This window comes from Eschrichtius robustus, chromosome 6, assembly GCF_028021215.1.
Source record: "Eschrichtius robustus isolate mEscRob2 chromosome 6, mEscRob2.pri, whole genome shotgun sequence".
Taxonomy (NCBI): domain Eukaryota; kingdom Metazoa; phylum Chordata; class Mammalia; order Artiodactyla; family Eschrichtiidae; genus Eschrichtius; species Eschrichtius robustus.
The window spans coordinates 16,362,252-16,382,631 of NC_090829.1; the positions used below are offsets into that span (position 1 = coordinate 16,362,252).

Genomic DNA, 20,380 nt, shown 5'->3' on the forward strand with positions numbered 1-20,380 from the left:
CCACAGGCGCTGCCGTTTTGTCTGGACACCACATCTTAGCGAATGTCTCTGTGTGCTGGCGTGGCCGAGGGAAGCAGATGGGAGCAGCAGCTCCACTGTTCGGGCCACCTCCGAGGACCAGGCCTGCATCTGAGGAGGGCAACCTAGCCACAGTCCACACAGCAAATCACAATCTGGGGCCTGGTAACATGGGCATCGATGCTGCCTGCGTGGTGGGAGGTGGCCTGGAGGGGCTGGGGTGGAGGCGTGGCCACGGGGTGCATTGTGCTGGCCGGGGAATCTGGGGCCCATCGCTATTGCAAAGTTGCTAGAAGGTCCTTGGATGTTCCCAGTTCCTCCACCTGTTTGGCTCCATCTCTTGCGGGCAGGTCGGCCGGCTCAAGAAGCTGATCTCTAGGATCCTGCTCGGATACTCATCAACATGGCTGCTGAGTCCCTACACCAGCCCTGAAAATACTTCGCTCACTGCCATGGAGGTGACCGTTCCCATCACGGGCCTGTCTGGCTGCCCTCTGCCTGGTGGTTGGCCTCTGACTGACAGCCCGATGAGGCTGATGGTTCCTGATGGAGAACCTCAGTGTGCTGACTGGCTCATGGCAGCAGGGGCTTTGTTTCTGATACAAGGACCCCTGAGATTGAGATGGTTTTCTCTTTTGTGGATTGCAGTGATATGCTTTCCTGGAGCTTGGGCAGGAGTGCTGAGGCCACAGCCAGGGAGGGAGGCAGAGCCCAAGATCCTGCCGCACACATGAAGACCCTCTGCAGGGCTCCAAGCAGCACGGCTCCCTGTCTCCTGGATGGTCCCAGACAAGGACTCCATGCTGGGCAGGGGGAGGGAAGGGTAAAGCCACCTTTGGACACCCCTTCCTACTGTGGAGTCACCACAGCGTGTGGGCAAACAAAGCCAGTTAGGACAAAGTTACCTGGGGAGGCTGCCCTTCTGCCAGACTCTCCCGGACTGCGAGAAATGTCCTCTGGGGAAAGCCAACCACATCCTCATTCCAACCTTGTCCTTAATGCAGTCTCACAAATTCCCAGGACTTGTGGGTCCTAGAAGAAATTACACTGTGTAGCCTCCTAGCCTTGCAGATAAGGAGGGACCTGCCTTGCCCAAAGGTTTCCCACAATCAGAAACCAGCCTTCACTCCTCTTGTATGAGAAATGGCAGTCACCCTGAGCTGGTGGTTTATGGACGTGCTCTGGTCAGTGTTTAAGAACCAAGGCGCACAGGAGCACGGGATGGACGAGTAGGGGTCCAGCTCAGTGCTGAAGGTGGTTGGGGACTATGACATGGGTGGCCCCCCCAAAGTTCCTACCCCCTCTCCTCTCCTTCTCAGTGCAGTCTCTCACCTGTGCAAAGACACCGCTTTTAATTAAATTTTTTTTTTTTTATTAAAATACTGTTATACCCAGTGGAATGCAGCAGCAATCCTGGTACAGGGTGGCATAACAAAACAGCCATGTTTACATTTTAAATATTTACGATAACTTAAACATACAGACACACATCATGGTCTTTGGCAGAAAATGTTCACAGCACAAAAAAATACTTTAAAAGAAATACCAAATATTAATCCAAAATATATTAAGTTGTGTTTTTTCTTCCACAATATTTTTTTGCCTTTTTTTCTCTTTTTTCTTTTTTCTTTGTAAACAATGCATATGAACCAAATGCATTTTTCAGCTTTCAAGAGGGGTAGGGGGATTTAAAAAAATATGCAATTGTCCAGCAAATGCAAATGTTTAAAAAGGAAACTTGAGGAACCATGGGAATAAAATAACACATATAAAACCTAAAAACGGTAAAGGAAAAAAAAAACAAACCAAAGATTCAAGGAGAACTAAAAACAGTCAAGACAAACTGCTAAAACCCACCAATCGCTCCTGGGGCTGAGCTGGGGGACTCTTTAAGACCAGAAGTCAAAGTCACGGCCACTGGCAGGCTGCCATTGGATGCTTCACTCCAGTTCTCAAGCGCTGGCCCTGCTTCAGGGTGCTGGGCACAGGTGGCTCGAGGAGCCAGCCTCACGGCGCCATGCTGTGACGGGGGCTCCATTCAGAGGACTATCTGAGTCACGTCTCATGGACTAATTTTCACCAGCACAGCTCCCTCTCCCAATCCCTCCAGGGTGGGTGGACAAATGCCCTGATGAGAACAAGGCCATCTCTCCGGTTTCCTTTGGGAGAACTGGTGCTGGGAGCCCCACCACAGCAGACCTGTGTGGTGGCTCACTTCACCTGGCTCAGGGCTCATAACCAAACTGACAGGATGTCCCAAGGACAGGAGCTGTGGAGCCATTTCAAGAGGCTGGTGATGGGGGGCGGGGTGGGGGGGGGTGTTCCGTGGGCATTTCAAACAGGGTTCAAGATGGAGAAAAAGACAGCCAATATCCCGTGGATCAACTGGATCACGGGCCAAGGACTTGAGGAGGGGAGATAACTGGGCGGAACCGTGACGGCAGGGACGGGCGCACAGAACGAGGGGGCAGATCTGAAGCAGCCCGCTTCAGCTTTCTGTTCCACAAGGAAGGGAATTATATACAAGCCGCACAGCACACCCCAGTCCTCTGCAAGCGAAGGGGTGAGGCTGTGGCCTCGACGGGCCCCACAAGATGCAAGGCTGGGTGAGCCCAAGGCGGCAGTGAGGAGCTGAGAAGACGAGGCTGGAGGGGCCACACTGAGCCAGGCCTGGCTATGAAACCAGCCCACCTGGTGTCCACGGGCAGCCAGCCTTGGAAACCAGCCCCCAAACCAACATATCCTGTCCCTCTCTGCCCGAGTGTCCACTGGGGGTGCAGAAGGGGCTACTCCCTCCTGAGCTTTCAGTTGCTACCCCGGCAGCAGGCCTTGGGCTGCAAAGCAGGTTAAGGTCCAGTCCTCATTCCACATGGGCCCAGGAGGAATGCGGGGCTGAGGAGCAGAGTCTTCTGGGGGCCGGGTGCTCACAGCTCCCCTCTCCTCTGCAGCATCCTTCCTCAGCTCCTGGGACCAGATGGTCAATGGGAATGAGTGCTGGGCTGGGGGAGGGTGAAGCAGCCGCTGGAGGGGCTGCTGGAATGGCCACTTGGCAGAGGGCAGAGGAGAGCAGGGAGTGGTTCGGAGTCCCCAAGGCACCACCTCCTTCAGATCAGTATCTCCACCATGTCCGACAAGTCCTGGACTCTGGATGTAGCAACAGAATCTGGAGAGATAAGAACACAGGCACATGCCAACGAGCGTTACCACACTGCTCTTTTAAATCCTACCACGTTTGAAAGATAGGATCTATCTTCACCAACTTTTCCCAACTCAGCTGCCCAGGTCGCCATAACTTGGCCAACCTAAGCACAAAGCTCTGCTCCCTCTCAGCTCTCTGTCCAGACCACCAGCCTCCAGAGTGGAAGACGCAGTTGTTTATAACTTGGAACTGGTTGGAGGGCTCGGAGGGAGGGTGGAGAGCCCCAAGGGAGGGAGGCTGCCGCATTCTTTTCATGCCTGCGGTTTTCTGAGATGGTGAGGCACAGGCAAATATGCAAAGGCTAATGTGAAAGGGAGCAAACACAGTAATGGCATCGTCTCAAATTTCTCCTTCCCGGATTCTTTTTAAACAAAGTCTTCTAACTTGAGTGGAAGGGTACCTCACCAAGCTCCATTATCTTAGATATTTAGACTGGCAATAAAAGAAGACTTCCAAAGAGAAGATAAAGAGCCTCCCAGGTGGATCTGTCTGTAATCAGGGTTTTCAGTTCCCCTATTCATGCATCCAACCAGCTCTCACATGTACTGTGGTGGGCCTCACACCCTGCTCACCCGTCCCTGTGCAGGGCTCCCTGTGGAGTGTGGGCAACGAGTGGGGCTGGGTCCGGGAATAAAGGGTCAGGGGCCCCAATTCACACCCCAACATGCCCTCAGCCCCGCAGAGAAGTCGGGGGGTGGGGGGGAAAGGGGACTTACCCAGCAAGGCTGTCCTCTGGCCACTGCTGCACCCCAGAAGGCCGTCGGGCTCCAGGCCCAGGCAGGTGGCGGCGCTGTCTGGGGGGCCGTCAGTCTGGGTGCTCCCATCCCTGCTCCCGTGTTTGGCGTGGGCAGCTAGGGGAGCCTCGGCCACTGGCTCCTCCGCCGGGGCCCTGTCTGCTGGAAAGGCAGGAGGTTCACAGTTATTGCCTTGTCCATAAGATGGAGCCCCCAGGAAGAACACCCCTACTTAACTGTACCTATTCGGGATGCGAATTGCCCTTGATTTGCAAGAACTTCGATTACAACTAAACGCTCCTGTTTCCAAATGGGAATAACTATCAGGTTGAATTGGGTTCCAAAAACTTCGAGTAGAGGAGCCTTTCTTAAAGGGCTGTAGATTAAATCTTAAAACCAGTAGGGACTCTCGGATTTCTGTGGCATCTGCTTAGAAGGGGGAGTGGAAGGGCTGGGCCAGAAGGTACATCTGTACAGGGAGCTCTATTTTCACTTAGATGGTAAGCGGCTGGGGCCAGGGTGGTGGCATTTCCAGAGATGGGGGCCACAGCCTGCCCCTTCACACCAGGGGGACAGCTGTGGGCTGGAGGATCGCTGGAGCCAGAGTATAAGCCAGCTTCCCTGGGTGAGGGGCTGGGACGCCCTGGCTCCTCTGAGCCTCAGTTCCGAGAGGAAAGGCCTGAGAACACCCTAGCCTCTGCCTCTGCCGCTTACCCGCCTCCTCTCACCTGGAGCCAGCCGGGCAGGGGCATCCACCTGCCGCTCGCTGGAGGAGAGCCCGTGCCAGCCCTGGGCCCCTGCTGCTGCAGCCACGAAGATAGATGGCACAGACTTGGCGGGCCTCAGGGAGCCCTGGGTGGCCTTGCCAGGGTCTTTCCTGGAGCGCTGCTGAAGGACCTTGATCACCGCATCCTTCTCCAGGATCTGGGCGTGGAGCACCTTTAACCTGAGGGGTGAGAGGCCATGCTTACATCTTCAGACCTACAGATCCAACAGCCCGCATCCTTCCCGCCTTGTAGAGGTTGGAGGGAAAGCCTTCCCTACAGCCAGGCTGGGCTCTCCGGGCCTTGCAGCAGGGGCCAGGAGGGGGCCTTCAGAAATGCCATCACAGCTCTGGAACTGGATGCTCTGAAAACTGCCCGTGCGTGAAGTGCTAGGCCCTTCTCACACCAGCAAAGGCAGGTCATCAAGGGGCAGGTTCTGGGTTTATCCGATGACAGCAATGGTACAACCCCCGTCCTGGAGGACCACCCCCAGGGCTGTTGACCTAATGGGCTCAGTCAACGTGCTTGTGCTTTTGAGCCAGGTATAGGTCAAATGGAAATCTTGTGGGGCCTCTGAGATTGTTTTTGGAGAGAAAATACTAGCTACCCCCAGGCCAGGGGCCTCGACCACATTCCTTCCGGGGGTGGTACGTGGTGTGGACTCAGTAGCGAAGTCTTACTCTCTGATTTACATGGGGGAGGGGGAGGGGATAGAGGCCCAGAGCCTTGGATGGCATCCACCAGTGGGGTCTCCTGGGCAGACCAAGGACTTGGTTGGTACTTCTGGGAAAGAATACGTGTATGATGCCAGCTATGCCAAAAGCACGGGGGTCAGCTCAGAAGTAGGAGGGATTGTTAGGCCAGGTGGGGCGAGGGGTGTTTATCACGGATTAAGGACGGGGCAGGGACTTGACGTCGCCACCCCACTACCCCCACCCAGGTGCCTGGCCTGTGATGCCCAACCTGCTTTCCATCTCCTGATGCCTGTGGCCGCCGGTGAGCAGGCCCTCGTTGAAGCTGCTGCTGGGCGAGGGCTGTGGGGAGTGCCGGATGAGAGTGGTGTCGCGCTGGGCGGCAGCCGTGGCGGCCGCATCCATGGCAAACTGCCTCATGGCACGTTCCTCCAAATACTTCTGCTCCCACTTGGTCATGTCGGCCTCCAGTGCCAGGACCTGCTCCTCCTTCTCCCGTAACTGCTCCGACAGCCGCAGGGCACTGAGCTCCGGGGACCCACCACTGCTACTGCCACCACCGGGGGTGCCTGCCTGTCTCTGCAGAGAGAGGAGCACCGTGGTCAGGGGCGGCAGCTGGGGCGTGTCGGCCACAGGTCCTCGCCTCCACACGAGGACTCTCACTGAGCCTTGCGCTTGGTCAGCCTCCCCGTACACTCTTCACAGCCCGCTTCCACCCAGAGACAAAGGGGAGGCGCGGGTCCCCACACCCCCGCCCCAAATCCTGTGGCCAAGGGTGTGAGAAGATCAGGTCTGCCTTTGCATAGTGACCACATAAATTATCTTCCAAACTGGGAAAGGGGTGCTACTTAATGACACTGGGACAACCAGTGTAAACTAGGACAGAACTGGGCAATTCAGGAGGTCTGGTCACCCTATCTCAGGGTCTGGTCACCCTTCCTTCTGTGGGAAGGGTAAGGTTGGGAGTGGACACAGAACCCTATCTGGTCTGTAAACACAAGAGCTATTCACACAGCCCAAAGTGAGGATGAAGACTCAGGATCTGGGCGACTATCTTCCCCCATGATCCTGAGGAGGCACACAAGAGGTAGCTAGTCTCCTCCATCAGTGCTCCTGAGTGACTTTCTCTAGAGACCAAGTGTGCCAACCCGTGCTTCTGCTGAGGACAGAGGCCCAAGTCTTGAGTCCCCGAGGTCGGCCCACGGCCCCGTGGCAAAGCCTCTGCTAAGGCTGGTGGCTGGGAGGGGCCTTCAGCAAGGCTGGCACAGATCACCCTGGCTTTCCAAGGGGGCTCGGCCTGGATCTCAGCAGGGGCTCCCGGGGGCTTCAGAGCTGGCCTCCTCTAATGTTGCTCCAGTTCTGCCACCTCCGCGGGCCTTCCCAGCTCACCTGCTGCGCACGCAGGGCCTTGAGTTCCTGCTCCAGGCGCGTCCGCAGCCGTAGCTCCAGCTGCTCACGCTTCTCGCAGGCAGCCTGCAGCTGCCCCAGGGCCTGCTGCAGCCGCTCCACCTTCTCCACGTAGGCCTGCTTCTTCCGCAGCTCCTCCTCGGCTCGTGCCGCCCGGCCCTGTGCATTGCTCAGCGCCTGCTCCAGCAGCTCGGCCCGCCGCCGCTGGTCCTCGATGGCCCCGCGCAGCAGAGCCATCTCCCGCTCCAGCTTCTCCTGCTCCTGCTGCTGCTCATAGCCTGCAGGGACAGAGGGAGGGGGCCTGGTCAGTGACGGCAGCCACCTAGCCGGCCCCACTGAGCACCCCCCACGTACTGGGCTCTGTGCTGACCACTGCACCTGCATGACTGCATCTTGTCCTCTCCACAACCTACGAGTTAGGTACCCGTATTAACCCCACTGCATGGGCCAGGAAACTGAGGCTCAGGTTAAGTCATGAGTAAATGACAGCGCCAGGCCGGGGCCCTTGCAGTAATCACTGGGTTACACTCACTGCTCCTCCGCTGGGACATGGCCTTGCCAGGAGACAGCCCCAAACACTGCCCACTTGCGCCAGGTGTCACCGTTTCCAAAACACATTCACAGTTTCCCTCGAGCCTCACGGAGACACTAGAGACTGGACCGGTAGGAACCGTGACGCCCATTTGCAGATGAGAAAACAGAGGCTCAGGTGGACTGTCGCATGGTCATCATTCAAGTGGAAGAATGAAGGAAAGGGGAAGAGACCACCGTGTGCTGCCCCAGGAGCCAGGCACTTACACACCTTATTCCACCGAAGCCTCCAGTAACAGTCCCTTGAGGCAGGATTTGTGACTCCTCAACTTAAAGGGGAGGAAACATAGGAGGTGAATGGTGCTGCCAGGATGGGGACCCAAGTCAGCCTGCCTCTGAAGGACCAGGCTGCTCGGCTGTGGTGCGAGGCCCTCGCACCTAGAGGGCTCCCGAAGTGGGCTCCAGGGCTCATTCTGTGGACCCGGGCGCCCCTACCCGCAGAGCGTGTGGGCTGCCCGCCTTGCTGGAGGGCAGAGGGGGACAGGCTCTGGGGCCCGCCTGATGGACTCAAAGGCACTCTCTAGGCCAGCACTATGATATAGCACGGTGGAATTCTCTGTTGTGATGGACTCTTGTCCTACACCGTGCCAACCAATGCAGCAGCCACTAGGCATGTGGGGCTACTGAGCACTGGAAACGTGGCCAGTGCGAGGGAGGAGCCGAATTTTTCATTTTATTTAATTTTAATTAATTTAAATCTTTGGGCCATCTTTAATCTTTGTACCTATCGTATAGGACAGTACAGGCTCTGGAATAGAACAGTGAAGGCTTGGGACCTGGCAGGCAGAAGGGAGGATTCATTTACTCAGGGCCCTGGGGCAGAGAGGGAGGACACAGGCGACTGACCCAGGTCAGCTCTGGTTCACTCTGGATTTCTGAAGGCTGGGTCCAGGCTGGCCTCATTCTTTGGGGTGGAGGGAAAAGATGGCAGAGCTCAGTAACACTGAAATTGAGCCTTTCATCCCAAGCTGGCCTGACACCTGAGTGGATTGGAGGGGGCAGGCAGGAGTGCTGACTGGGACTTTGGACCTGGAGACAGTGACCCCGTCCTGGGAGGCTTCACAGAGCCCAACAGCTTACAGAGTTTGCAGGAGGCCTGCATCTCATCCCAGTCTTATGATGGCCCCATCTTACAGCCTCAGAATCTGAGGCTCAGTGGGAAGAAACTGCCCAAGGGGGACAGGGCTGGGAGGACCAGGCCTCAGGACTCAAGGCCAGCTCCCCAGGGAGGACAGGGCCTGACCTGAGCTGGAGGTCTGTACGGCTTGCCTAGTAGGAAAAGCAGATGGCACTGGTGACAGTGGCCACACTTCCCTACTAGTGTTGACTGACTCCAGAAAAAAGGTGAGATCAACCAGAGGCATCTTCCCTGAGAATTCTGGTTTCCCCATGGCTATTGGGAGCAAGGAAGGGCTGCTTGGCTTCCATCAGCCCTTGGGGAGGATCCCCAGGACCCAGCCTTTGGCTTCCAGAAGCTTCCTGCCACCTCCCACACCTCTAAGGCCCTGGCAGGGGCAGGGAAGCCTGAGCCCTTGGCCATCCCCAGCCACCAGGATAAAACCCTGGGCCTGTCTGGCGGGCAGAGGGCCGGGGCGGGGGTGGGGGGGGGGTGGGGGGGCTCCCAGGCCGGGGTGGCCGCGAATCCGGGAGACAGGGCGAGGGGCCAAGGGCGAGCGAGCAGTGGAGGGAGCAGGAGGCCTTTCCCCCTGGGAAAGCGAGGCCCCACCGGCACGTCCCAGTCCCTTTGTCCCAGTGTCCTCCCTCCTCCCGCAGTGCGGGCGGGCGGGGCGCGGGAGGGAGCGGCGGCGGCGGCGGCGGGGCGGGGCGCAGCGGAACAGCCCGGGCTCAGGAATGCCTGGCATCCAGGTCACCCGCCGCTGCCAGATTAATGGCTCCAGCCCGGAGCCAAGAACAGCCTGGCGCTCGCTCCCCGGGGAGCGGAAACGCCTCCAGGCCGGCCTCCCCCCTCGCCCCTCCCCTGCCCGCTCCCAGAAACCCGCCGGTGACTTCCTTTCTTTGGCAGAGCCCGGCCCCCAAAGTCGGCCCTCTACTACAGGGCGCCCCATTCTGCCCCCTTCCAGAAACCCGCCCTCTCCGGACTCCCAACGGGACCCCCGGGGCCGTCCCCTCCCCCCTCTCCCTCACCTCCACCACCTCCCTCCCTGAGACCCTAAGTCATCGCCTCCCGCCAGTACAGCCCCGCCTGCCCCCTGCCCACCCCCAACCCCCAGCCCTTCAATGCTGGGCTCCGGGCCGAGCCCTCCTTGAGGAGGGAGGTGCTGGCAGCACAGCTCAGCCCTCAAGCTGCCCCTCCACTTCTGGACACGCCCTAAGTATCCAGCTTCAGCACAGTAGGCTTTCTGATGGGTTCCTCCTTCCTCGAAGCCACCCCTCGCCCAGACACCAGCTGCCCCCACTCCACTCCTTTGCAAACACCCTAACACCACTACAGCACATAGTAAGAGCATACAGGAGGAGTTTAATAAATAACTGCCTCTCTGTCTCTTCTGACTGCTGCAGCTTCTTCCTACTGCTGAGCTCGGGGCTCCCTTTGTCCTCCCCCTTCCCCCAGACTCCCTGCTCGCACCTCCACTTGAGCTATCCTGCTGCTTCTTCACCTGTCTCCTGCTCCCCACCCTGCTACCCCACAGAGCCCCTCTCTCAGGCTGCTGCGGACCTCTCCTCATCTCGCCTCCGGGGCCAGGCCACCCTTGTTCCCTGGAATCCGGGGTGGGAAGACCCTGCTCCTTCCCTCAAGCTCACCGCCTCTCTTGACCTCCCTGCCCTGGCACCTTCCTGACCTGTTCCTGCTCTGCTCCACGCTAGCCAGGGGCTCAGCACAGCTGTGCTAGTGAACAAATGAGTGACTGAATGGATGAGTCAACAATGAACTCATCTGTTCTCTGACCACCCTCTTTAGGGGATCCTCCTGAGCCCCTTCTTTGGGCTGCCCTGTTGGTTACGCTCCATTTTTGGCTGGCGCCTCCACCTGTTATGGCCCAGCCTCACCATGCTCCCCAGCTTCCCGCATCCCCACTGGGCACCCCCGGGAGACTCAGACTCTTCCTTCTCTCTCATCCCACCTGTCTCCAAGGCTCTCTGGCCTCCCCCATGCTTCTGAAGGACACGGAACCGATGGTCAGCACCACAGCTCAGCAAACCACAGCTCCCCAGCTATCCCTCTGGATCCACTGATTTCCCCAATACACAGAGAACCAGATCTTGTTCCTCTTCAGAAACTACCCCTCCCCCAGGTCTAGTCCACTGCTGGGTGCATAGGAGGCATTCAGTAAACCCAAGCTCCAAGCACTGCTTTGATAGAGGAGGCCGATCCTCCCTGTCCAGAGGGGCTGTCCTGGCCACCCCTCTGGCCAGGCTCCTGAGTGGGACCCCTACTCACTTTGAGCCAGCAACTTGGCCACCATGTCCGGACTGCCTGCCTGCGCTTCCTGCGTCTTGCTTGCCAGGCGCCGGTTTGCAGATTCCAATCTCTCTGTTTCAAATAAAGAAAAGAGGTTTTAAGGAAAAATGTTTGAATACAGGTGAAGCTGCCTGCTGGGGTGTCCCCTCGGTCCTATCTGTCGGGCTGCATTCTCCAAGTTGGGGGTGGGCTCATAGGGAAGCCCCAGGTCATCCTGGGCCACATGGGTGGGAGCTCCATGAGGGGCCCTAAGGTCTAGAACACAGAGACAAGCATCTCTCTATCAAGGTGGCCCCCAAGGAGTCTCAGCCTAGTCCCCTTTGAGTTGATTTATACTATTATCGCAGAGGACAGAGATTCTGAATTATTCCCTAGAACAGAGGGATCAAGCCGTCCGCAGGCACTCCCCCCCCTCCACCTGGGTGAGCTGTCCTCACCTCTCAGATCCCGGTTGAAGTCCTGCAGCCGCCTCATCTCACTGTCCATCTTGTTCCGCATAGTCTTCTCCAGGGCCTCCCGCTTGGAAGAGGCCCTCGTCAGGCTCTCGTGGGCCTCAGAGAGCCGCTGGATTTCGCTCTCCAGCTGCAAGAGGCAGACAGCAGAGCTGAAGGAAGGGGAGAGCTCCCAGGGAGGGAGTGGCATCAAGGTCCCCTCCACAGACCCCGGCTGATCTGCTATTCTCCATCAGAAAGGGTGAGAGAGGAGAGGATCAAAAGCCACAGCAAAAAAATCCACCTAGTTCTGGTGGGACGGGCTGCAGCCTGTAGCCTCTAGAGGTGGACCAGACTGCTGGAACAGGCAAGCTAGGGTCCCTTCAACTGTCCCAAGGTCCTGAGCAAACCCAAGGCCAGGTTCTCTGGAAGTGGCTGCCTGCAGCGTGATTAAGCGCAGCTTTCTGGGGCCCACTGTCCAGAAAGAAGCATCTTCCTTTTGTCTGGCTTCTACTGAGAAATCTGAGCACAATGGGCCAGGAGTGGGCACTCAGACTCCAACCATGGTCTGGAGGGTGGACTTATCTTGGACACCACGGGACGGCCTCGGGAGGCCTGAGGCCACCTGCTAAGGCCGAGCGCACAGCTGGTAACCCTTCACTAAGAAGGGAGCGCCAGACCCCAGCCTGAGCCGCCTCTGCTTGGAGGATTTGCTTCTGTAGCCATTGCCATCCACCACAGAGGGCCAGCCTGGCCCTGGCTGCCCCTCCCACTTGGCGGCTGGCAGGTTCCGCACGTGCTCCTCGCTGGCCTGTGATTCCAATAAGTCGCTCGTTTTTTCCAAGAGGAGGGGCTTCCTCTGTGGCCAGGGCTAGCCTGGAACAGACTTGCTGTTGTGTGGGGGATACAAAGGGCTCTCTGTGGGAGGTGTCCACGGGAGGGGGTGTGTGCAGGGGAAGGGCGCGAGTGTGAGGGAGCCGTGAATGGGCTCTTTCTAATCACCATTGGGCAGCAACTGCTCAAGCTCCAGGCCTGCTGTGCCGGCGGCTCCCCAGCTGTCTGGAGTCAGCCAGGGAGGGTGCACGAGGGATGGGGGTGGGGGCTGAGGGACGGCTGAGAAGCCCAGCCAGGCCAGCCCCGTCGGGGTCCCTTCTTCCCCCTGCCCCTCCGAGGCCCCAGCAGGGCCTACCTTCTCGATGCGGCCGGCCTTCTCCGCCGAGCTCTCCAGCTCCCTCTTCAGCCTCTCGTTGTCCCTCTGCAGCCTGGCATTCTCCCTCAGCACAGTCTCCATCTGGGCCAGGTGGGCACTGCCTGAGGAGGCCTGGGTGCTTGCTGGGGCCTCCACCCCGGGTAGGCTGAGGGGGCCTAGCGGGCCCTGGCTGAGGGGAGCCGGGGATGGGGGCGGGGGGTGCTCCTGGGGCTGCTGCAGGTACTGGTACTGCTGCCGCTGCTGGAGGAACACGGGGGGCACCTGGGCCTGCAGGATCCTGGGGAACAGAAGAGTAGGTGCTCAGAGACCGAGAAGCCACCCCGAGTCGCCCCAGCCCTCTTGGGCAGACAGCCTCCCCACAGCGTGAGGCAGCGACTGGTGGGGAAGGCCTTTCCACATGGCGTCCCCAACACCTTCAAGGGCCAGGGGAGCAGGGCTGGAGGGGATTAACATGAGCACGCTTATTTCATGCCCAGCCTCACTGTGGCCGAGGCCTTGGGGATCAGCCTGAGCAGTCCTAGCAACCCGAGCTTAAATAAGAGATCTTGAAAAATGCACTCTTGACCCTTCTCATCAATAGAAGGCTCTTTTTGAGTCTGGAGGTCACATCCATCATGACTGAACACACAAACTTCCAGGCCCCTGGGCCACTTGGTGTCTGTTCCGGCCCCTGGTGTCAGGCCCTACGCTCACACTCACTTCTTCTCCCTCCTATTTTGGGTCCCGTCACCCCTTGAAGAAACATTTTTAGAAGACTGCGGCTAAGGTTAGAGCGGCGAGACAGATGTCAGGGGAAGAGTCTGGGCTCCAGAGTCTGACAAAATAGGCATTCAAACTCCGGCTCCAGTGTTTAAGCCCACAGTGCGGCAGCACTCTGCTCAGTCATGAAGATGAGGTTCTCAGCCTCAAGGGGGTTTGTGAGGGCCACATGTGCCTGGCAGAGTGCTGGGCCTGCAGTGGGCGTTCCCACAATGACGGCCCATCCTCCGTCTCTCCTAGTGAAGACCGAGGCTTACTCTCTGCTCAAAGAGTAAATGTGACCCAAACACTGGATTTTCTGGGGCGTAGTGGTTGCCTCAGGACTATGACAATAGCCTGAGTTTAGGGACAATGTTCTACTGGTGTAACGTCAGCCTCAGGGCCCCATGTCAAGGGAAGGAGCAAAGGGCAAGAGGCATGGGGGGGGTCACAGAGCTTTTCTGGGGCCTTGTGGCTCTAAGTGTAAGAGAGCTGATGGCCTCAGTTTCACCAGGAGCTTTCCCAAGTCCCGGAAGCCCCACATGAGTCCATCACCTCCGCACCCATGCCTGCCCTTCCCCTCATCCCTCCCCTTCATCCTTCCCCCTCCAGACTCCGGCTCCCCTGCCCTTCTTATGACCCTAGGCTATAAGAACAGTCCCTGCCCCCAGTTCCCAGAAAGCAAGCCTCATCGGATCAGCCAAAGCAGAGGCTGGCAGATGTATTTCTCTTACTGCCCAAGGTAGAGCTTCCAGTGAGAGCTGAGGGTCCCCACTGGAATGTGCAAACTCTCCCTGTGCTGCTAAATGTGGCATCTTGGGGGTGCTTCTTGAACTTGCTCCCCCTGCCCTGGGCCAGGCAGACACAAATGGCATTCTTTGGGGATGACTTGGCTCCAAGAAAGAATAGAGCCTCCTTTCCTTCACACTTGCTCTCCCTTCCCCTTGTCCGCCCCTCCCCACCCCCCCTCGTTTTTTGTTCTCCTGCAAACAGTCTACTTCCTTTCCACGATATTATCTTTTCCTGACAGGGCTCAATAAGGCTGGTCCAAGAGAAGAAACTGCGACTCAGCTTCCGAAACTCTCCCAGGACGGAGCCCTGAGAAAGGAGATAAGGTAGGGGGGCCTGGGAGGTGGAGGGGGGCGAAAACCCACAGCCTCCATCCTCTGGTGCCTTCATTCCAAGCCATCACGTCACTCATTTCTCGAGAGCTAAGAAAGGCATCTTTCCCGGGAAAGGGCACACACTGGGAAAGTGGGTGACTAAATGAGGACTCAGCAGGCATGAAGAGAACCAGACTTGGACCTTGGGCCATCAGAGGAAGAGGGAGTCTGCAAACCTTCAGGCTCCTCTGGTGGGGCTTCCTGGACCCCTGTGTGGGGAAGATGCAGGGCGTGTGAAAAGGGCATGTGTCAGCTTCTCAGGAGAAGGTGCGGGGCCAAGCGAGAGCCTCATGTCTAGGAACCCTATTTCTGCAAACTATCTGGGCTTCCTGCCCCTCCCGGGCATCCCTGCTTCCATTCTAGCCCTAGAATCCATTCTCTACATGCAGCAGAGGAACCTTTTTAAAAAGGTAAGCCAAATCACAGCCTCTAAAGGCTTCCCTTCACACTGAGAATCAAACACTAAGCGCCCCCAGCAGCCTCTCCGGAGCCTCCACAGAAAGGGGCTCACCTGGACCAAGAATCCTCTCCCACTCCAGGCTCCAGCCACATGGACCACACAGAAAAACATGAAAGGAAATGAATGGTAGGGACAGGGCAGCTCCCGCCCCGGTAGGAGCGGGGAGAGGTCCCTAAGGAGGCCATCTGGTCCTTTCTTCCTGCCTACAGTTAGGAATGCCTCCCAGTAATCACAGAAAGCAAACATGTCCACTTGTTCTTAGAAACCTCCAGAGAAGGAGGTCCCACCTTCTTCCCACTTAACTTGGAAACAGTCTGGCAATGATTCCCAACCCTGGTCTTTGCAAGTTCTTTCTGAAACCCAACCTTTAACCCCCTGCTGTAATTCACAGCCTCTGAGAACCCTAGTTACTCACAACTGCTACAGCCAATTAGACAAGGTGTCCACCTCCAAATTAAAGCAAGGGATGCCGCTAAGTTCTCATGTGACCCTGGCTAAATCCCTCTTTCCTTCCAGCATTAGCTCCCATCTTGGGAGGGAGAGGCTATCACCGGCCTTCCTCTGGAGCTCGCCAGGCTTCTGGAGGCTCTTCACCCTGGGAGAACTATGCCGGAAGCCAAGAGCTTGAAGACCGAGGTGGGCAGTTACCTTACTTCCGCATGCTGGAAGTGCGGGCTGCCACGGGTGCGGTACCGCGGGTCGGTGACAGCGGAGGTGGTCTCATGAGCTAGCACGATGTGTGGGTACTGAGGTGGAGGTCCGCGGGGCTCCGGGCCCTCGGCAGGGGCGCCCCTGGGCGGGGGTCCCTGCTGGTTGCGGGCCAGCTGGGGGAAGCTGTGGGAGGCGCTCATGTGGCTGGGGGTACGGGCCCCGTTCCTCTCCAGGGACAGCTGCAGGAGCCGCTCGCTCAGGGAGCGCACGTGCCCGTGCCTCAGCTCACGCAGGGCCTCATCCTGCCTCCGACTGCCACCTGGGGCCCCGTGGGGATCCCGGTCCCCCATATGTGGCCGGGGCCCCGCCTGCTGGGCTGCATAGTACTGTGAGTGGGCTTTGGCCTCCTCATAGGTGGGCAGCTCCTCGCCCTTGCCGGGCTGTGGGCACAGCCGGTAGAGGCTGTTCTCTGCCAGGTGGGTCTCGGTGCCCTGGTGCTCCTGGCCCTGGGGCTCCTGCCTTGTGGCCTGCTGCAGCACCTGACTGTCCTCGGGGGCCACGATCTCCAGGGGGGCCTGGGGGCTCCCTGTGCCCCCAGCCCCAGCCCCACCCCGTAGGGCCTGCTGCTGGATGGCCAGCAGCGTGCGGGTCTCGGTCAGGTTGCCATAGCGCAGCTGCTCCTGGATGAGGCGGTGCAGGACCGTACCCGAGGAGTCTTCCAGTGTCCTCATGCTTCCTGGGCTTGCACACAACCGCCTGGACAAAGGCCAGCGGCACCTGGCGCCAGAGCACCTGGGAGGAGAGAACGAAGACCACTCAGTGGGAGCACATGGGAAAGGGGGGGACTTTCCATTACTGTCTGGTCAAAGGCATAATGGTAAAGAGCAAGGCTATGGAGGGGCACACAAGCCTGGGTTCAACTGCCAATGCTGCCACCTACTGATTAAGGCAAGTCACTTAACTTCTGAGCCTCAGTTTCTCCATCGGAAATATGGAAAGAATAATGCTAGCCTCACGGAGTTGCGAATTAAAACAGGCAATGGCTGTTGAGCTCCTGGTGCACCGTAAATCCCTGGCAAAGGACTGCCATTATAATCATATTCATGGAGACTTACTGTGCCTAGAGAAAAACACCAGTAACCTAGACACAAGGAACCTTGGCCTCCTGCAGTCAGCTTCCCATCAAAGAGCCTGATGAGAGACTCTAGGGCAGGCCTAACTCAGCTCTAACCACTGAGCCTTCCAGTCCGGGGGTGGACAGGGCCCCAGTTTATTGGCAGGTGATAAAGAATGAGTCCAGCCTGGTAGAAGCCCTAGGCAAACAGCCCCCAGGACCCTCTAGGATGAAGCATGCCTGAGCGCCGGCCTTGGCACAGCTAACTCACCACCCTTTACTCTGCTGAGCCCTCCCTGTCATGGGATGACCTTGGCAGTCACTCTGCAAGGTGAACAGGAAGAAGGAAAAAATGCATCTGGATTGGTGAATAAGGGATGAAAGAAGAGAGACTATAATAGGACAATGGTTTTGTGAGACGAGGCAAAAAGGTGCCACCCATCAAGTTTTGTGGGCCAGTCACGTAGCCTGTGTGCTGACAGTAAGTGCACACGTGCTCCAGGAAAAAAGAAAGGGTGGCACGATGTCTTAGATTTTATGAATACCACCCCCAGCTACACACACACTTGCTCCTTGGAAGTGCCCTGATGGCCCTCTAGGCACGCAGGGGATGATGGGCCCTCAGCATCTTGACATCGGTAACACCACTTGAGCCAGTAACACCACTTGAGCTGACTGAAGAAGTAAGGGAGCGAGCGCGGAGGCTCTTGGCTGCAGGGACCTGGGGCTGGGGGCTCTGAGCCTGAACTGCAGGGAGATAATATCTCCTGCGGAAGGTGTTCCCTTCTGAGCCTGGGCTCCCAGTGGCTCATGGCCTGGCAGGCTGCCCACCTCACCCAGCTTCCTTTCCACAGCCTCCTCTACCACAGACCTCCAAACTGGGATTCAGTGAAGACCAAACAAAACCCACACCTCCGGAGGTCCTGTGTGCACGGGAGGAGGACAGTGGGAGGAACGCAGCCCCTCCTCTGCCCCAAAACTAGCCCCAGTGCCCTGCTCCAGTTAGGGCTTGGCCGACTGGCAGAGCAGCCATTCCACTCCCTCCTCCCAGCTGCCCAGAACCGGGGAGAGGGAGATGCGTCTGGAGGGTACTCAGTATTCATCCTTCCTGGCACCCCCTCATTCCCCCCGCCCCAAACACACAAGGAGGGGAGATGCAAGACTCTAGAGCTACCCGAGGCAAAACAAACCGGAATCAATTCTCCCTAGCGTTTCATCCACGGGGCACTCCTAAGTTAATCACTGTCTGGGCTGACTGCAGCCGAGGAGGACCGGAGAATGCAGCTTTCCGAACAGATTCCAGGCCCTCTCCCCACCAACAGTGTGCCTGGGTGCAGGGAACACCTCCCGCGCCTCTCATCTCGCGTTTGTCCCGGTCAAGCCCCTCGGATGCACATCCTTTCAGCTGAGCCGTTACTAAAATCTGCGCCCGCGACCCGGGTCGTGCACCCCTGCTGCACTAGCGCGCCCGGGTCTCTGAAACACCCTCTTCTAAGCAAGCACGCAACTGCGGCCTTTGCCTGGGCTCACGCTCGCCTAAGGAACCAAAGCGAGGGTCTCTAAGTCAGACCGCACCCCATCCCGCCCTACCCGGACTCCTGGCTGACTACGAGCACCCGGTGGCCGCCGCTGCGCCGGGAGCGGGGTGGACGACGGTAGCCCGTGGTCCGGAGAGATCTTTAAGCGTCGTGGAGCCGCCTCCCTCCCTTCCTCCCGAGCCCTCTTTGTTTTCCAAATGCTCCAGCGCTGACGTCAGCGGGCTGGACGGCAAGCTGCATTCTTTCTAAGTGAGAGCCAGACCGTGGCTCAAGAGAGGATTTTCCAAGGAAGACAAAGAGGAATTCTTGGGCTAGTTGCGGGGCAAAGACACCTGTAACCCCTACCTAACCAAATCAGTACCCAGGGCGCTGCAAATTGAGCTCCAAGCGGCGCCTTCCGCCCAGATCCGCATCCCCTGGCATCCCCTCTTCCCGACCCGCGACCCCAAACACCCACTACGCTCTCCCCAGAGGCTGCCCCCTCCTCCAGCCCCAGCGGACCCGCGCGCTTTCGAGAGACTCCGGGCGACCCGCGAGACACCCCCGGGCGGAGCGGCCCTTGCCCTGCTTCGTGGCTGCCGGGAAAGGCGCGCTGTGCCTTGGAGGACGCTGGGTCCGCTCCGCTCCCGCTCCCGCTCCCGGAAAAGGCCGGGCTGCGGCGGGGCTCGGGCTTCGGCTGGAGAGAGTCTCTGCGGCCCCGCGCGCTCCCCAAAGCGCGGAGCAGCCTTCCTTACCGCAGCGGCCCGCGGGTGCTCGGCGCGGTCAGACCCGACGACCCGGCCCGGCTCGGCTCAGCGCGGCAGCGGAGGTGTGCTCTCGGCCGTGGCGCCGACGCTCTGGCCGCTTGGGCCCCAGCACGCAGCCCCAGGGTCTGCCAGCGCCGGAGGCGGCAGCTATGCCAGGAATGTGAGAGTTTCAGGTTCCCCCTCGGGATCAAAGCGAACCACAAATAACCTCGCAGCGCGCCGCCCTCCTCCGCCCTCCTCCGCCCTCCTCCGTTCTCCGCCTCCTCCCGCCCCCTCCTCCCCGCCCCCGCCTTCCTCCGGGGAGGCGGCGCTGAGGACCCGGAGGCCCCGGCCTCCTGGACTCGCGGCGACCCTCCCCGGCCCGCACCCCCTGCTCTGCCTTCGGAGCTGCTGGGGACAGAGTCCAACTTGGCCCCTTACCGCCTCCAACCACGTCCCTGCCTTCCTCTCTCCTCCAGCTCCATCGGCCGGACGACACAGAGGGCTATACATCGCATGCCCCCGAGGGACTCTGGGTGTTGCTTCGGGACGTGGTTGGGGGTGAGGGGGCTTGGGGTGTGTGTGTGTGTGTGTGTGTGTGTGTTGTGTACAGGGAGGGAGGACTGCAAAGATGTCCCTATCTGCCCGGCTTGAACCTTGCCCCCGGCGAAGAGATGACTCTTGCTTCCAGCACTAAGCCTCGCTGGTTGTCGCTGGCGGCAACTTTCGAACTGCACTTTTCTTGTTTACAAACACCTTCACCAGCTCTTTTCGGATCTGTCTCTACAGGAAGTGTGAATCTGGGTTGAAAAACCTGGTGAATTTGATCCACTTAACTAGCTGAATCACCCGCCGCCAGGCGCTTTGTCCAGTTCTTCCCAAAGACGGTAGTGAGGAGGAGCCCTTTACGGAAAGCGCACGGTGTGCTTGCGCCTGGTCGTCCCATCCAGCCCTTCCAGTTACCCTCCCAGGGATTTCTGTTATCACCCGTGTTTTACAAATGAGGAAACCAAGGCTCAGAGAGGTTAATTAGCTTGCCCAGGGTCACACAGAGAGGAAGTGATGAAGCCAGGTAACCAGCGGGCTGCAGGTTCTCATTCCCAGAACTTTTCCACAGCCACCAGAATCCGGGTTCCCTAGGTGGACAGGGAAGACCCTGGGGGCCCTCCTCTCTTCAACTGCCCTCTCTCTGTTCTGGTTTCTTTTTTTTTTTTTAAATAGGAAGTCACACACACACACACACACACACACATACACACACATACACACACAATCCACAGTTTGTTTTTAGGGGGACTTCCAAATGCTGCTATATCTTTTTTTTCTTTTTAATTTATTTATTATTTATTTTATTTTTGGCTGTGTTGGGTCTTCGTTTCTGTGCGAGGGCTTTCTCCAGTTGCGGCGAGTGGGGGCCACTCTTCATCGCGGTGCTCGGGCCTCTCACTGTCGCGGCCTCTCCCGTTGCAGAGCACAGGCTCCAGACGCGCAGGCTCAGCAGTTGTGGCTCACGGGCCCACTTGC

General features: G+C 58.4%; 1 protein-coding gene across 3 annotated transcripts; it reads right to left on the reverse strand.

Annotated features, from left to right (window-relative positions):
* Positions 1–1,367: 1,367 nt before the first annotated feature.
* AMOTL2 (angiomotin like 2) lies at positions 1,368–19,046 on the reverse strand. Of its 3 annotated transcripts, none has more exons than XM_068545943.1 (10): positions 18,866–19,046; positions 15,477–16,271; positions 12,447–12,744; positions 11,264–11,408; positions 10,806–10,898; positions 6,797–7,092; positions 5,679–5,986; positions 4,680–4,897; positions 3,934–4,110; positions 1,368–3,181 (listed from the first exon to the last, which is right to left on the reverse strand). In XM_068545943.1, exons 2-10 carry the CDS (start codon positions 16,208–16,210, stop codon positions 3,123–3,125), a joined length of 2,328 nt encoding a protein of 775 aa, XP_068402044.1. In that variant the 5' UTR covers positions 16,211–16,271; positions 18,866–19,046; the 3' UTR covers positions 1,368–3,122. The 3 variants fall into 3 exon arrangements, with proteins under 3 accessions (XP_068402044.1, XP_068402043.1, XP_068402042.1); XM_068545942.1 differs by having other exon boundaries at positions 3,934–4,113; XM_068545941.1 differs by lacking the exon at positions 18,866–19,046 and adding an exon at positions 18,184–18,277 and having other exon boundaries at positions 3,934–4,113.
* Between the last annotated feature and the right edge of the window lie 1,334 nt (positions 19,047–20,380).

Bases quoted from the DNA above. Each gene is read 5' to 3' on its own strand.
- AMOTL2 (XM_068545942.1), bottom strand. From the start codon at position 16,210: ATGAGGACACTGGAAGACTCCTCGGGTACGGTCCTGCACCGCCTCATC. The intron at 10,899-11,263 runs GTGAGGACAGCT...TATTTGAAACAG, and splicing joins CTTCAACCGGGATCTGAGAG to AGAGATTGGAATCTGCAAAC. The intron at 7,093-10,805 runs GTGAGTAGGGGT...CTGTCCCTGCAG, and splicing joins GGCCAAGTTGCTGGCTCAAA to GCTATGAGCAGCAGCAGGAG.